Source organism: Corylus avellana, chromosome ca4 (genome assembly GCF_901000735.1).
Source record: "Corylus avellana chromosome ca4, CavTom2PMs-1.0".
Classification (NCBI taxonomy): Eukaryota; Viridiplantae; Streptophyta; class Magnoliopsida; order Fagales; family Betulaceae; genus Corylus; species Corylus avellana.
In genome coordinates, this window is record NC_081544.1 from 5556462 (window position 1) to 5568660 (window position 12199).

The window sequence follows — 12199 nt, forward strand, 5'->3', positions numbered from 1 at the left end:
TCATCCGTTTAGATAATCTTTGTTTATCAAGTTAATGAATTACACAGCATCTTAAATTCTCTTTATTAGGATAAAAACGATTCAATCTTGTGCCCATTATCTTAGATCATATAAAGGATTCCATCTCATATTATAGGACAAGAGATTTTACAATTTAAACTAATTGTTTGCTGAACTACTATTACTTTTTCAATCAAGCCACGGAAAATCAAAAAGTGTCTTTTTATCATTATTATTATTATTATTATTATTATTAATTAAGAAAAATAGTTACAAGGAAGTATCTTTTTCATTCTTGATTCGAAAGGAAGAGAGAATGGGTGATTTTAAAACCGAAAGAAGGGTGAGCTCCCATCAAAAAGTGTCATTTGGATATGTTTAATTAAACCACAATCTCATGTAAAAAAATGTCATTGTACATTAAAATGGGTGAAAAATAATTTTAAATGAATGACCTCAATCGTGCCCAGAAAAGATGCAAAGAGTTGTTGGGTGGTTTGAAGATGGTCAAACCACTCATTTGGCCATGAGAGTGGTCAACCAGTCATGAAAATAATTATCGGAATTCTTCGAACTACTCTATTGGATACGAGAATGGTCGGCCACTCATGGAAGTAGCCATTAGAAGTGGTAGGACCACCCCCATCGAGAGAGATTTGGTGATTACGACCACTAAATCTATCAACCACCCTCAGGGTGTCAAGATTTGCCGCGACAACTTTCCACAGCCGGTTTTGGCAAACCAACCCTTTGGCCTAAGGAGATAATTTGGCCACCCAAGAGCTTATTAGAATGATCAGCCCAAATAACTTTCATCTAATGCAATACTAAATATCAACCCGGTTTTGAAACATGTAATCAATGTTTATTCTAATCCGCCCTTAGCAGTTTCCTCATTACTATAAACCTTTTTGGGATACTTATGAATTCCCATGAACTAATTAACATCTGCTTCCACTGGAGAATGCTTTTAACGGAATCATGTGATTTTGATGGTCACCAAATATGATTATACGAATTGAATATGTCGCTGAACTTTTGTACCAATATAGTAAGTAAATAAAACGTTCTGTCATTTTTGTTTTCTTCGACAATTCTGTCAATCAAAGATTTGGGAAAATCACCCATCTTTGTGACGGAGCTACAGTGATGCTCATCGATCATATAAATAACATGACGAGAAGTAAAAAAAAAAGAAAAAAAAAAGGGATTTGCAAGCCCTTTTCAGTAAAACATGGCCCCTGAGAAACTTGGAAACCAATATACGAGGAGAATCGGCTTGGTGAAGTTCTCATGGCAGTGGAGCTGTCAAGGTTCAAGTGCCATTTTCTCAAAGCAGCAGAAGCTTTAAAGACTTCACACTTCTACATTGAAACGGCCCTTCTAGATGCGGATGCTTCTTCTTCAAGTACCATTTATTGTACAATGACAGAATCAAAGCAGCCAAATGAATTCAACGATAAGAAGTAACTTGAAAAGCATAAATCTATAGTTTTTTTTTTTTTGGATAAATAGAATTTTTATTAACACAAAACAAAGAATACAATTCACACTAACCAAAGTTAGAAAGAATCAGCCAACAATTACACCGAAACTCCTAAAAGTCAACTATCTCAATCTCCCGAGAAAGAAGACACCAACAATTTCTATACAAACACATAAAAAAACCAGCAACTATACAAACCACCACAACACCAAACTATCAACATATAGACATAACCGTGAACTGCAGATGAGGAGAAACAGCAGCAGCAACACAAAACAGCTCCGAAGACCAGCCACAGACACTCAAAGCATTAGGAGACAAACCAGGAAATTTGGAGAGATGCCCCAGCTACTGCATAAAGCCGCATTTTTATCATTCAAATTGAAAGTCCCTTTACCCACAACACGGTTCTGATTTCCCAACAAACTTTCTGCAGAATTCTATCCTCAGAGAGAGGATGGTTCCCAAATTGCCACTAAATATTATAAACTGAGGAACCCCAAGCAAGCTTACATAACACAGCCTTCAAAAACTCTATACCTTCCATTTTTTTTAAGCCTTGACTAAGAATCTCATCCCAGCTCAAAGAAATGGAACTTCGGTGACATCACATCATCACCTCCCTCCACAATCTTTTACTAGAGTTACATTCAAAAAATAAGTAATCCCTGCTTTCAATGCAGCTTCTACAAAAATAACATTTTGTCTCACCTTTAGCCCCCATTTCAACAATCTTTAACGAGTGGATAAGCAGTACTTAATAGCCAACCATAAGAACAATGAGTTGTTAAGTATAGCCATAGAAAACCAAATCAGTTTATTCCAATCCACCTTAGGTAACTTCACTCTAATAGCATCCCAAGTATCCTTGCTGGAAAATTTATGAGTCTTAGAAGGCAACCAAATAGGAGCATCATGGGAGCCAATTTGTACATCCGGGAGCTTGCATTGTGTACCCACCAAATCCTCAAACCTAGCAGGAGCCCAATTCCAATCACCTCCTGAACGACACTTTCTCCTTGAGTCATAGATAACATGGTAACCATATATGTCAAAAAGGGACCCCATCCGGATGCCAAGAGTCCAACCAAAGAAAAATCTGACTACCATCCCCAATCATGAATATCATTAGAGGTTTTGCAATCCCCCTAAGTTTGAGAATCTTCCTCCAGCTCCAAGAAGCATTTTGAGGAATTTTTATCAATCAAAAACACCTCCGCTTTATCATATTACATTTAATCCAAGCAACCCAAAGAGACCCAAATTTAGTAAAAAGGGTCCAAATGTGTTGAGAATAGCAGCTCTATTCCAATCCACAAGCCTCTTCAACCCCTGCCCACCTACCCTTTTAGGGACACAAACAGAATCCCAAGACACCTTAGCCTTTCCAAAACTCTCCTCATTCCCATTCCATAACTACCTATGAAATTTTTTTTCAATAGCTTTAATCACCTTCTTCAGAAGAATAAAGATGTAAATCCAAAAATATGTATAGAATAGAGAAAAGAAGCTGTAACCTGCCAGCAAAGAAAAGATGCTTGGCTAACCAGGAGTTGAAATGGAAGCATAAATCTATATTTTTTTTGATAAGTAATAATGCATTAAAGAGCGCAGAGAGGCGCAACCCAAGTACACAGGGGGTATACAAGAGAGCGGCTAAGTGGGGGAGAAAGAAGAAGAGAACATAAAGAGGAAATCAGGAAAATTAATCACTAAAGGAGCAAGCCAGCCTGCAGTTCATGTGAAAAGCGTGTACAAAAAGAAATGAACAAGGTCCTCAGGGTTCCTCGATAGATCTTCGAAGCATCTCGCATTCCTTTCCTTCCAAAGGCACCATAAAAGACACAGGGGAACCATCTTCCAAACCACGGCGCTACGGGTTCTACCGCCCGACCACCAACTAGCAAACATATCCTTAACACTTCTAGGCATAACCCAACACAAATTGAAGCGAGATAAAATAACATCCCACAACTTGCGTGCAACCCCACAATGAAGAAAAAGATGATCCACAGACTCCCCATCCGATTCACACATATAGCAACGATTAATCACTACAATACCTCTTTTCCAAACATTATCCAAAGTGAGTGATTTCCCAAGAGCGGCCGACCACACAAAAAACGCCACTCTCGAAGGAGCCTTGGTATGCCAAATACTTTTCCAAGGGAAGTAGTTGGATTATTTGGAGGCAAGCTTCCTATAAAAAGAGCGAACCTCAAACTTCCCTTTTCTCGAAGGGATCCACCACATCCGGTCCTCCCCAACCCCACGAATCGATAACGAATACAAGAACGAGAAGAAAGAGGCTAAAACCATCTCCTCCCAATCATGAATTCTGCGAGTAAAAGTTCATCCTTTAAGCCAGAGAAGAGTCTTGATTAGCACTAGAAAGACAAACCCTTTTGTTTTGTACGCAACAAAAAATTTAAATATAAGTAAAATGGCCATGTAAACAAACACTACAAATTCACATACTTTAAGAACTGAATCAAAACTCAAAATAGGATAATTACTATGTAATCAGACATTCTCCCCCGACTTTTATCCCCTAAATATATTGTATCGAAAAACTGGCTAATATTCAAATATACTACTAGGAAAACAAAGAGATGATTTGCTTTAACCAAATATACATTAGTAGAAGTTCCAGTTTAGACAAGGTTAAGGATTCATTGAAGATCCACAATCATGTTTGGATCATGAAATCTTTCTTGTGTTAGAAAAGGCCATTCGCAGCACATGATTGTAACTATTCAACAACACAGAATTTTAAATGTAAAGACAACATAACATTCACAATGTTTGGCACCTTATGACCATTTAGAGCCAACAATAACCAATTATTACTTGTGTAAATTGAAATGATCAAAGATAGAACGAAATACTAGAGATAAACAGGACACAAATGTGACTACATATTAACAGTAGAAAGAGATTCTACAGTCAGCAAAAGTTTGCAGTTTGAGAGGTCTACAATCATTTTGAACCAAGAGCGATCTGTAAAAAAGACTTTGGAAAGTACCCAATGCAGTTGGTAAAAGTAAGTTCTACCAGAAGCTATATCAGAATTTTGGCAGAATTCACCACACAGTTCATAATTCACTACCATGCTTTGCAAATAAAAAAAATCACCATACATAATTCTTTAAATTCACAAAGACCATTCACATTTCATTCAAAATTTATTCAAGATAGAAAAAAACTAGCAGTTTTGCAATGGTACGACTTCATTCAGTCATTCATAAAAGTGCCTATAACCTCTGAAAAAGCATACAAACATTGGAACATCCTACACAAGTAAATCCCCTTACAGGATCCAAGTATGAAAGATAGTATAGACTTGATACGGCCCAGAAAAACCAAAATAATCCGACATCAATAAAAAAAAATGATAAATATTGTAAGAGATATTTTTCCACTATTTTTTCCTTGGACTCACTCATATTTTAAATTGTACCCTCTGACCTCCTTTATCAATCGTGAGGGTTCAAAAAAAAAAGAGCATGAAAGAAAAACTACACAATACAAATGGCAAATTAAGGAAAATGACAAAGATAAATTTGTTAGTCCTCCGGAAAACGGCATACTTCTTGTGTCAAATAACTTATTTCTGCCTCTATAAAAACAAATTGTCAGCTAAAACTATTAATTGGCTAAAGTAAACTAATTCTAGTAATCTTTAATAGAAATATTATGGTAAAGTTTGTTGAGTTACCACTTTTCACTTTGGAACAATTTTATGTCCTTCTGTTTGCTTTGACAGGAACTCATCCCTACAAAACAATGGCCAATACATCAAAGTAGTAAGTTAAAGTACAACAAAGACGCCATAACAATTATGTTAAGTAATTCATATGAATGAACGAACTAGACTGACCATATTCATCAATTTATGAACCAAGTTAAACAAACTTAAACTCTTAAGAGAACCAGAAAAACTAAAGAGATCAACTGCTCATATAAAATTGGTAAACTATCCAGTCATTTGAGAAAGACAAACGCATCTATGAGAAAAGTTTGTGAAACCAGGTATAGAAATCAGCTTGAACAAAAACAAATAAATAACTCCAGTTTATGTGATCTCACATCTTCTTTCTATTGCTTTTCTTCTTTTCTTCTAGTGCTTGCTGTGTCAAGACTCCTTTCATCCATATTCCTTCATTATCGATACATCAACATAGTCATTACCGTAATTGCAAATAATGCATAGGCACCCTTCCAAGACCCCAAGATCCATTTCAAAACCACCATCATCAAGATCAGGCTGTGGCACCATTAACCCCAAGATCAAAAGCAACAATCATACAGTACCATCCAAACCCTCCAGGCACCACCCAAAGCAAAGAACCACTAGCAGGTGCACCATATCCGCTTCTATTAAAAAACCAAAAAAGAAGAGCTAACCAATCAAGATCTTCAAGCTCTAAACTTTTGGGCAGTGGACTGGGGAGCCTGGAGTTGCAAAGAATATTACTAAAATTTTGTGCAAAATGTGTTACTAAAGTTCTGAAATAGATGTTATCTGCATCCCTTACATTTTCCAAAGAAATGTATGTTCCAGCCAAAGGCAAGAAAAATACACACTCCAAGACAGTGCCTACTTGCACTTTATGAATCAAACCTAATGCAAGCTGAAAATTATTCAAGGTGCAAAGAATCCAAGTTAGATGCTGCATATAGAAAATGGATAGACTAATCGTAATTGTCTTTACATAAAGGAGTTCTTTCCCTCCATTGAAAAATTAACTAACACAGAACTCAAAATAATTTAGTAAGTCTAGAGCATTTCCAGCAGACATATACGTAACTCAAATAGCAAAACAGGCTCCAAAGCAGTTTTATATTACAATCTAAAATCAAACAGCTTGTTCTTCATTTACCACTTCCTCCATCGCTTCCACCAATAGATTAAGACCCTCCGCTGGATTACTTTTCCTGGCATAAACATAGACCAACAGACTTAGAAACTTAGTTAATCTAACAAAAAATTTCACTCAAATCATTCAAAATTTTACCTCTTCCTTTTGTTCCTCTTCTTCTGTCTCGGGTCAATCAATATATCACCATCGAGAAGAACAAGGCTTCCCACACAAGTGGCCGTCTGAAACGACTTAAGCATAGGACGAAACCTAACCCTCGTGCCCCTTTTCTCCTCTATGTCATACCAAAAGAGATAGGCAAAATCCTGCTCCATCAGAACCTTCTTGCCGTCCTTCGAGTACGCCAAAGGCTTACAGTACTCAAAAGTCCAAGGTACTGCGCCTTGCTCAATGGTGTAAAGACGAGCCCAAGAGCTGATTACCCCGTACTCCTTCATCACCCAAACATCGTTGCGTGTCACAAAGACATTCACACAAATACATAAACATCCTTTTAAGACCTCCAAACCGAGGACCGAATCATCGTCCGATTGAACTGGAATTGTATACTCTCTGAACTTCTCGGTGGCCAGATCGAAAGCGAGAAGGGTCTCTGAGGAGCGAGCCGGAGTCGGAGGACCAACTAGCCAATGGAAAGCACCGTTTAAGGACGCCGAACTCGAACGAGGACTTAATTCTTTAGGCCATTCCTCTTCAACTCTCTTCCAAGAATGCGCTCTCAGACTATATACCTTGAGTTCAAAGGCAAAGGCATTTGTAGCTTCAATCTTTTCAATCTTTCTATAGAACTGCACAACCCTCATCACCTTGTAGTCGTCGTTAACTGGGTCGTATCCGAAGGCCAAATCGGGCAATCCAGAACGACAGTCGGTGAATCCAGTAGGATTTTCTATCGGTTCAAAAGGCAACTTCTTGTACCGTCTGATCAATGGGTTCCAAATCGCAATTCCCCTCTCATAATCGTGGAGGCAAACCAATCCGTTGCAGTAATCCAATATTTGGGTGTACAGTTTTTCATTGCGAAGTGGCTGGCGGATCTTCGTGAGGGCTCTGTCAATCTGTTCGTCGTTAAAGCGCGCCCAGAAGCAATTTAGAGGCGGATCTACGTCGCACTCCTTGAATATAAGAGTACGCTCTCGATTGACGGCGATTGAGAGCTCAAGATGTCTCTGGATGAAATCTGTGTGGTTTATTAGCGCGTGCCATAGCTTTGAAACGCACTGAAAACGTATCAAAGGCTCAACGGGTAATCGGAGGAGTATTTCGTTGACTAGCTCTGACGGAAGACTCGACATGGACGAAGTTTACTCTGGAGGCTATGCTCCTTGCGAAATTGGTAAAGTTCTAGCCTTCTTCGTCGGTGTGAGAGATGGTGGTTTCCAGACAAAAGTCAGCTTTCTAGTATTCGGATCTGACCCGGCTTTTGAAGCCCGTTTTCCAACAGTAAATGGGCTTTTTTATTTATAGAGTGCGAGTAATGTTTGAAATTATTTTTTTTTCTTATATTTATTTTTCAATATTGACTTGGCAAAACTTTTTAGGTCCGACCATCTAAAACTCTGATTTTATAAAGAGCTGAGTTTAGTAACACCGGCTAGTTAGTTTTTTTTTTTTTTTTTTTTTTTTTTGAATAAAGGACTAATCTTATTCAAGAAAAAATTCTACAGAGTTACAAAAACATCTAGAGCCAAGACTATAAATATCAAGAGCTCAAAGGGGCTCTAAACCAACAAGAGCAACTTGCTCTAAACCAACTACATCACGAATAAAATCCAGGACTTCTTCCATCCAAACTCTCGCCACCCCCGTGGAGACTCCTGCCCTCGCCAAAGCATGAGCTGCTTCATTAGCCTCTCTCCGGACATGTTCCACACTCCATCTCCTAAAACCCGGCAAAACAGTGTGAATGTCCTCAATGATTTGTCCAAAACTGCACCATTTTAATCCTCCTTTAATAGCTTAAACCACAGTTTTGGAATCTCCTTCCAGCATAATATTCTGGAAACCCAGATCACGACAAAATTCCACCGCATGAAGAGCACCAATCGCCTCTGCTATTGTGGGTTCCGGGCATCCACAATACCATCCCCTTATAATCCCTAATAATTATACCCACACCAAAATTCCTTGAACCAACTTTCACTGACACATCCCAATTAGCCTTGTACGTGTCATATGTTGGTGCAGTCCATCGAATTTGAGGAGCAGTGATGCTGTGTTCTGCAGCGTCCACGTCCCCCTGCTTCTCAAGAGAATTTTCCCATGCTTTCCATTGTGTCTCAACTTCCTGTGCTATTCTCACTGGATGCTTGAAGTTACCACCATGAAGGACTTCATTTCTTCTTTTCCAAATTGCCCGTGCAGTGCAAGCAAAAAGTCCCAACTCCTCCATGTTACACCGATGAGAGATATAGTCAAAAATTTCCGAAAATCCTTCCTTAGTGCAACCACTTTTCTGAATGGAACGTATACTGTTGCTCCAGACATCTTGAGCTACAGGACAATGCCATAAAGCATGAGCAATTGTTTCACCTTCTCTAGTGCAGAAACTACACGATGCATCCTCCAGCACTCCTCTTTGTTTAAGATTTAATTTAGTAGGGAGAATATTGCTACATGCCCTCCAAATAAAGATCTTCGTGGCATTGGGCACCCTTAAGTCCCATATGGTCTTCCAGATAGATTTTTTCCGCATTGGTTGTGATCCTTCACCACTGTTTGCTGCAATTCGCTCGAGCTCTAGGTGATATGCACTTATAACCGAAAACTCTCCAGAACTTGTATATTTCCATATCAACCTGTCTTGCTTGTTGTATCTGCTCAATGGTAGCCCGCTTATCTCTTCCGCTTCTTCCTCCCAAAATACCTCCTTAATAAGAGGAATATTCCATCTTGAGGAAGTTGGGTCCATCAACTCACTAACCTTTGCATCTTTTGGTAGGATTCGGCAGGGAGACTGTATAGAGTAAGAGGAGGGTTTGGGGATCCATTTATCCCCCCAAATTGACACCGACTTTCCATTCCCAATGCGCCAAATCAACCCTGCAAAAAATAAATCCTTCGCCGCAAGAATGCTCCTCCAAGCCAGAGACGGTCTACTCCCTACTTTTGCCTCTTGTAGGGACCCTCTTGGGTAATATTTGGCCTTTAGAATCTTAGAAGCCAAGCTGTCTGGCTGATTTAATAACCTCCATAACTGTTTTGCAAGGAGTGCCTTATTGAATGCATGAAGATCTCGGAATCCCAATCCCCCTTGAGACTTTGCTCGCCCCATTTTTCTCAGCTCATCCAATGTATTTTCTTTTCATTCTCCTTACTTCCCCACCAGAATTTTTGCATGATGCCATTTATCTCTCTACATAGGACTTTTGGGAGCAAAAAAATACCCATACTATACGTGGTGATAGCTTGGACCACGGCTTTTAGTAAAGTTTCTTTTCCGGCTTGCGAGAGTAACTTCACCTTCCAATCCGTCACCTTTTTCCTTACTCTTTCGGATAGATTCTGGAATTCTCTAATTCGAGACTTCCCCACTAGAGCTGGAAGCCCCAAATATTTTTCATACCGTTGTGTGACTGGCACCCCTGACAAACGAATGATAAGCTCTTGAACATCCCGTCGAGTATTACGGCTAAAGAAAATCGACGTTTTATCTCTATTCAACCTCTGGCCCGACGCTTTTTCATAACCTTCCAAAATATTTGTTAAACGTTGCCAATCCTGTGCCGTGGCTTTACAAAAAATCAAACTGTCGTCCGCAAAAAACAAGTGATTTAAACGTGGACCTCTTGGTGATGTCGGAACTCCTCGGAGGCTCCTAGTTTGTTCGGCAAGAATAAGTTGGGAGCTTAAGGCCTCAGCACATAAAATAAACCGGTATGGAGAGAGGGGGTCACCTTGTCGTATACCCCGTGTGGGCTGAATCAAACCTTCCGGATTTCCATTAATGATGATTGAATACCTCACCGTGGAAATGCACCTCATAACAAGCCCAATCCACTTCTCACCAAACCCTATTTTTTGCATGACCCCCTTCAAAAAGCACCATTCCAGCCGATCGTAAGCCTTGCTCATATCTAATTTCAGTGCCATATATCCGACTTTCCCCCACATCCTGGAATGCATGGAATGCATTGTTTCATACGCCGCTAGCACATTATCCGAAATAAGTCTTCCCGGAATAAACGCGCTTTGGTTGGGGGAGATAATTTCATGGAGAATCACCTTCAATCTGTTTGCCATTGTCTTTGAAATAATTTTATATAACACGTTACAAAGACTAATAGGTCTAAAATCAGAGACTTTTGAGGGATTATTTTTCTTGGGGATCAATGCAATGTGGGTAAAATTAACATCATCACCAATATTACCCGAATTGAAAAAATTCTTAACAACTTTACATACCTCCTCCCCAATGATAGTCCAATTATCATGGTAACAACAAGCAGGCAAACCGTCCGGCCCAGGAGCTTTTTGGCCACCCATCTGTGTAACAGCGCTACAGATTTCCTCCGCTGTGATCTCCTTCTCCAGCTGCTCATTCATGGTTTGAGTGACTCTCCTTTCCATACCCGCTAAGCACTCCCATACGCCACTCGGACTGGATGAAGAGAATATATTTTGAAAATAACTCGTAAAAGCACTTGTAATATCTTCATTTGATGAGCATACATGCCCCTCTTCATTTTCAATACGAGTAATCTTGTTCGCCCGACGCCTTTGATTGACACTAGCATGAAAGAACTTCGTATTTTTATCTCCATATTGTAGCCAATGTTCCTTAGCCCGCTGTCTCCAATGCATATCCTCCTTTTCAATAAGATCGTTCACCTCTTGCTGCACCATAGTAATTTTTTCCCCCTCCGGTTGAGACTCCACCATCTGCAAAACCTTCAATTGCTCCGTTTTCTCCTGGATTTGTTGTTCGGCCTGCCCCTTCTCCTTGATTTGCCATTTTTGAATCACCTTTTTGCACCTCTCCACCTTAGCCGAGAATGATTGCCACAGGTTGGAGACATAATTTCTATCCCTCCACACTGATTTAATAATGGTATTATGGCTGTTTTGTTTCCCCCACCCAGCAACATAGAAAAAACGTCTCTTCATTCTTCTTTTATCATATGTATTTTTATGAAGTTGTACAAAAAGTGGAGCATAATCCGAAGTTCGATTTGCCATTACCTCTACACCATAATTTTGAAAAAAAAGATATCCAAGCATGATTAGCAATGGCTCTATCCAGTCTCTCCAAAATACATTGTCCATCCTCCCTCTTATTACACCAAGTAAATTTTGGACCCACAAAACCCAAATCATGGAGTTGGCACCGGTCCATGGTTTGTTGAAAATCTCGTATCTGCCACCGAGGCCGTTTATTAGCACCAGACTTCTCTGAATCTTCCAAAATTTCGTTAAAATCCCCAACACACATCCATGCATGACAAGACAATGACTGAAGGTGCCTGAGGAGATCCCATGATTCTTTTCGTTTTGACGCTTCGGGGTGCCCATAAAAACCGGTAAGAGTCCATTCTTGTATCCCATCTACCCCCTTTATTTTTGCGTTAATATGACGCCGGCTGTAATTTTGTATTTCCACCGTTCCATCATTATTCCAAAAAAGAGCTAATTCACCACTCTTTCCAACACAATCAACTACAAATACATAGTCAAAGCCCAATTTATACTTCACACATTCCACCCGAGTAGCAGTTAGTTTGGTTTCCATAAGAAAAATCAAACTGGGTTTCTTTTCCTTTACCAAGCGGCAAAGGTCACGAACTGTCCGGAGGTTCCCAAGCCCCCGGCAGTTCCAACTGAGGATACTCAT

General features: G+C 39.6%; 2 protein-coding genes across 6 annotated transcripts in view; one reads left to right on the forward strand and one right to left on the reverse strand.

Moving 5' to 3' along the window:
• LOC132178595 (cullin-1-like) overlaps positions 1-12199 on the forward strand; it is a 97913-nt gene that overhangs the window by 5237 nt on the left and 80477 nt on the right. The window lies entirely within an intron of this gene.
• LOC132178594 (F-box protein CPR1-like) lies at positions 1095-7745 on the reverse strand. Of its 5 annotated transcripts, none has more exons than XM_059591050.1 (4): positions 6505-7745; positions 6370-6424; positions 5205-5262; positions 1095-1402 (listed from the first exon to the last, which is right to left on the reverse strand). In XM_059591050.1, exons 1-3 carry the CDS (start codon positions 7662-7664, stop codon positions 5257-5259), a joined length of 1221 nt encoding a protein of 406 aa, XP_059447033.1. In that variant the 5' UTR covers positions 7665-7745; the 3' UTR covers positions 1095-1402; positions 5205-5256. The 5 variants fall into 5 exon arrangements, with proteins under 5 accessions (XP_059447033.1, XP_059447032.1, XP_059447031.1 ...); XM_059591049.1 differs by having other exon boundaries at positions 1095-1418; XM_059591048.1 differs by having other exon boundaries at positions 1095-3824.

Excerpts from the sequence above, each read along its gene's own strand:
- LOC132178594 (XM_059591046.1), bottom strand. The coding sequence starts at position 7,664 with ATGTCGAGTCTTCCGTCAGAGCTAGTCAACGAAATACTCCTCCGATTA. Across the intron at positions 6,425-6,504 it reads AAGAGGAACAAAAGGAAGAG|GAAAAGTAATCCAGCGGAGG; the intron begins GTAAAATTTTGA and ends TGTTTATGCCAG.